The sequence below is a fragment of the Arachis hypogaea genome, chromosome 3 (assembly GCF_003086295.3).
Source record: "Arachis hypogaea cultivar Tifrunner chromosome 3, arahy.Tifrunner.gnm2.J5K5, whole genome shotgun sequence".
NCBI classification, from domain to species: Eukaryota; Viridiplantae; Streptophyta; class Magnoliopsida; order Fabales; family Fabaceae; genus Arachis; species Arachis hypogaea.
In genome coordinates, this window is record NC_092038.1 from 23,620,577 (window position 1) to 23,624,631 (window position 4,055).

At 38.1% G+C, this 4,055-nt stretch overlaps 1 protein-coding gene across 6 annotated transcripts; it reads left to right on the forward strand.

Moving 5' to 3' along the window:
- Positions 1 to 663: 663 nt before the first annotated feature.
- LOC112789889 (uncharacterized) lies at positions 664 to 3,753 on the forward strand. Of its 6 annotated transcripts, none has more exons than XM_025832007.2 (5): positions 664 to 1,296; positions 2,530 to 2,587; positions 2,659 to 2,791; positions 2,888 to 3,005; positions 3,111 to 3,753. In XM_025832007.2, the coding sequence occupies exons 1-5, from the start codon at positions 718 to 720 to the stop codon at positions 3,171 to 3,173; spliced, it is 951 nt and encodes a 316-aa protein (XP_025687792.1). In that variant the 5' UTR covers positions 664 to 717; the 3' UTR covers positions 3,174 to 3,753. The 6 variants fall into 6 exon arrangements, with proteins under 6 accessions (XP_025687792.1, XP_025687793.1, XP_072088689.1 ...); XM_025832008.2 differs by having other exon boundaries at positions 3,164 to 3,753; XM_072232588.1 differs by having other exon boundaries at positions 2,659 to 2,776.
- Positions 3,754 to 4,055: the final 302 nt, after the last annotated feature.

Here is a 4,055-nt window from a genome sequence, read left to right on the forward strand (position 1 = left end):
CCAATACACTTTCGGGCCACAATTATACCGGGTGAAAACCGGGTAAAAACCGGGCCATTAACATTACATTACGTTGATACCTTCTTGTAAGTTAGCATGTAAAAATATCCAAATTTCCAAGACTCAAACCATTATTTAACATGGTAAAATTTACTTAGAAAAATATAACAAGAATCAATCCTTCTTTAAAATTAAAGCATAACCACAATCAATACTAAAGCAAAACCACAATCAATACTAATATTGTCTAATAATATCAAATATTTAAATCAATACAAATAACACAATATTATGCATTAGTCTAAAGTCTTATGCATTCTAAACATAAAACATTAACTTATAGTCTTATAATGACTAATAACACAAAATATTAAGGTTTACAATACTTAAATTCCACATAAAAATAGTCATGATCCATCACTAATAACACAAAATATTAATTATGTATGATGACCGGGCCACCGGGCCGACTTCGGGTGACCCGAGTTATGGCCCGAACCCGACCTGAAATAATGACCGGGTCTATTTTTGAGACCCTAACCCGATGAAATCACACCAAATTAGCCCCTAAAGTGTTTGGGCCCGGGCCGGGCCTTCGGGCCGGGCTGAGTGTGTGCACCCCTACCAACACGCTATTAAACCTCTCTTTTCTCTCTTCAACCCGCAACAACAAATATTTCCATTCCAAAAAATTCAAAACCCTAATTTCCCGCCAAAATGCCGTACCCCGTCATTGTCGACGACAATGACATAGACGACGCCGCTTTGTGGGCCGTAATCGATTCCGCCGCAGCATCCCACTCCTCATCGAAATCCAAAACCCTACCAACCATCACTTATCCCAATCAACGCCAATCCCCTTCTCCGGTATCCAAACCATCGCCGTCGCCGGTATCGTCGCTTCCGCCGGGAAAGTTCCACCGGATATCGCGGGATTCCGGCGAGGTTGTGCAGGAGTCGTGGGCTTACCGACCGCCGAGGAAGGTGGCGAGGATCGCTGCTCCTCCAGAGGCCAACGTGAGCGGCAGCCCTCTCGCTTTGGTCAGGACCGTGGAGAGGACACCGCCAGCGAAGGCCTATGCGTCGCCGGAGTCTTACCTGTCGCCGGGGATTGGAAAATTGACAGGGCAAGAGGTGAGCGGGAGCTGCACGGAGTTGTCGCCACAGTGTTTTGGCGGCGGCGGAAGGAGGAGCGAGAAGGTAGATGAGGAGAAGGAGAATGGCATGTGGCATGGCTTGTCTGGAAGGTTTCCTTCGGTTTCTTTGTTCAAGGAGTACCAAAATGCAGCTATGGCGGTAATTATCTATTTCATTTGTCTCTATGATCGGTTCTAGGTTGTGCTTTTTACTTCTTTTTTTCTGTTTAAGCTGAATTTGAATAATGAGCGGTAGAATAAATGATATGGTTTTGTGACTTGATTTTGAAGTTGCTGTTTGATTTACGAGAGAGAATAGAAGGGATACTAAGGAGCATAGAATTTGCATGGAAAAGGAGGTTTTACGAGCATCATTGTTAGTAGAGTAATTTTTTTGATAGAGTGTTAGTATAGTTGTGTTGCATAATTGAACAAGAATTATATTTTCTTATTTATTACATGATCCAAAAATATGATTTATCATCTCAGATTATCTGTTTTTTGTAGGATTGAACACTTAACAATCTGTAAAATGCAAAAGTATAACTGGGAATTTGATCGTAATCTTTTCCATATAAGTTCACTGCTTAAGTGCCATTGTTCGACCAGTTTCTGTCGATTTAGCATTTTGTGCTTCATATCATGTTCTTGAACAAGATAACATAACTAACCACTTTCTATTCTTAACATCTGTCATGCTTCTTATAATTTTTTTCGACAAAAACAACACATTAAACCACTGATTAGCGCTTGAATGGAAAGCTACTACAATGAACATTTTTGTAAGGACTGTAGTGTGTACAAATTATAAGTTGTTTTCTTCATGTTAGTCGCTTCAGGTATTTGCTTGTGAGGCTTACTTGATTATTCTGTATCACATTAGAATATCCAACAGATAAGTTTCTCCAGTGCTTCTGTCCTTTACCTGTCATCAATATTGAAACTTAAAGCGTCTGATTCCTTTTTTTCCCTACTTTTTACACCTCTTTTTTTATCCTAATACTTGGACAAATTATTGCTGCATTGCATCTTTTTTTCATTTGACAATGCTAACTTCTGAGGAACATATTTTTCTTGAATATGATAACTTAACGGCTTGCTTGTCCAGACTCGAGATAAATTCAACGCCTTTAATTTTTTGTATTTTTTAACCTTTATAAAATATAAAATACTACTTGCATTATGAGTAGATACTCCTGGTTTGGATTATTGTATTTGAGTCAGTTTGACATGTTTTTGCCCCTGGTTTTGCATATAACAACCCAATTATATTTCCACAGGACTTTATGCAAGTGTCAGAAGATATAAGAGTTCCTGTGGCATAATTAGTTTCCTTTGATTAGGATGTACCTAATGAATAAATCCTTTGTTGTTCTGTCAATGTCAATGACAGATTTTGGAGAAAACTGATTACACTTTGATTTCAGGAAAGTCTTTCATTAAAAAAACAGGTAAACAAAGTTACTGTTGTCTTTCCTGGGAAAACGATACAGTAGTCGTAACATTGGTGAGTTTTTTACAGGTTGGAGAAAGATATCTTGCTACTTTAATATTTCTTATGAAATCAGAGATAAGAACATTGAGTTTGATGAGAATCGCAATGTTCACCGTGCTGAGTTTGTTGTTCGTGCATACATGCAGTATGTTCTTGTTTGGTAGTTTCAACTAATTTTCTTCCAAATGATTTCTATTTTTGCCTCAACTATTGCAATTGGCTTTGCTAATTTTTTTTTTCTTTTGCATTTCATCAGGGGTGGCAGATTCTCAGATGGCTGGGGCTCTTGTGAGCGATGTGAAAAGAGATTTCAGAAACCAAATCATGATATTCCAAGCACAGCTGAGACCAGAGCCAAAAACAAAGCTTGTCAGGTACGTCATTTTTGGTGTGTACTTTGTCTATTTTATTTTGTTTTTGGTACATTGGGAGCAATGAGGTTTGGATCTAAGATTTCTTACAAACTACTCACCTAAAAGCTTTTTCAGACCAACTTAGACCACAAACATCTAGCACGCTGTTACTTTTACAGGATTTGCTAGGAATTGGAGAATACCGACCTGGTGCAACAAGTCAAGTTCATTGATTTTGCGGATACATTCTGTTCTGTTCTTTGTACTGATTTGGTATCCCTGAAATATTTTCTTTATCCACATGCACTATATAATTTGTTGGAGGGAGAAAGTAAACTAAAAAGTTGTAAATAAAAGTGCACCCTATTTTTTAGCAATTCTGGGTGAATTGCTGTAAATCCTAACATAATAGTCAATTAGCAAGTATTTGGTGTTTTAGCATTCAACATGAGAATTGCGTTCCTTGGGCAATGGCCAGCAAGAAAATCTCTTCAATTCAGTTGGAGGTGAATGCCAGATCCAAGGAGAATCATGAACGAGGGATCCATATTTGGCCAGAATATCTGTGGAAGTTCATACCTTCCCTCAAAGTATGACTGCTGTTCACAGTCCAGTCCTCAAGCAACCAACATTAGATGGTATCAATACCATTGTCTAGCTTTAGAAAGCTTGGCTTGAGGTTTAAAAACGGTGGTATAAAATGTATTCCTGCCTACCTAGCAGGTTGGTCTGTATTTTACTTTATGCTCAATATACATTTTGCTCTAAACTTCTAGTTCTACTTCCCTTTTACACAGTTTACATTGTATGGATGGAGGACATGAGTCTTGTTTTCGTTGAAGTTTTCAAGTAATAACCTCCCCAAACAGCTATCTTGAGCATCATTCAATATTGTCAAAGACACCACCTTTTCAACACAGATAACCCTCGTATAGAAATTATTTCTCTACACCTCTTGCTTCGCTTCTGCGGATTGTTCACCTCTGGATAGTTTATTTTTTTTCGGTTCACTTAATTTAGGTAATTAGTTGATTTAGGGTTTCAATTGATGAGGTGTATCTTGATTTCACT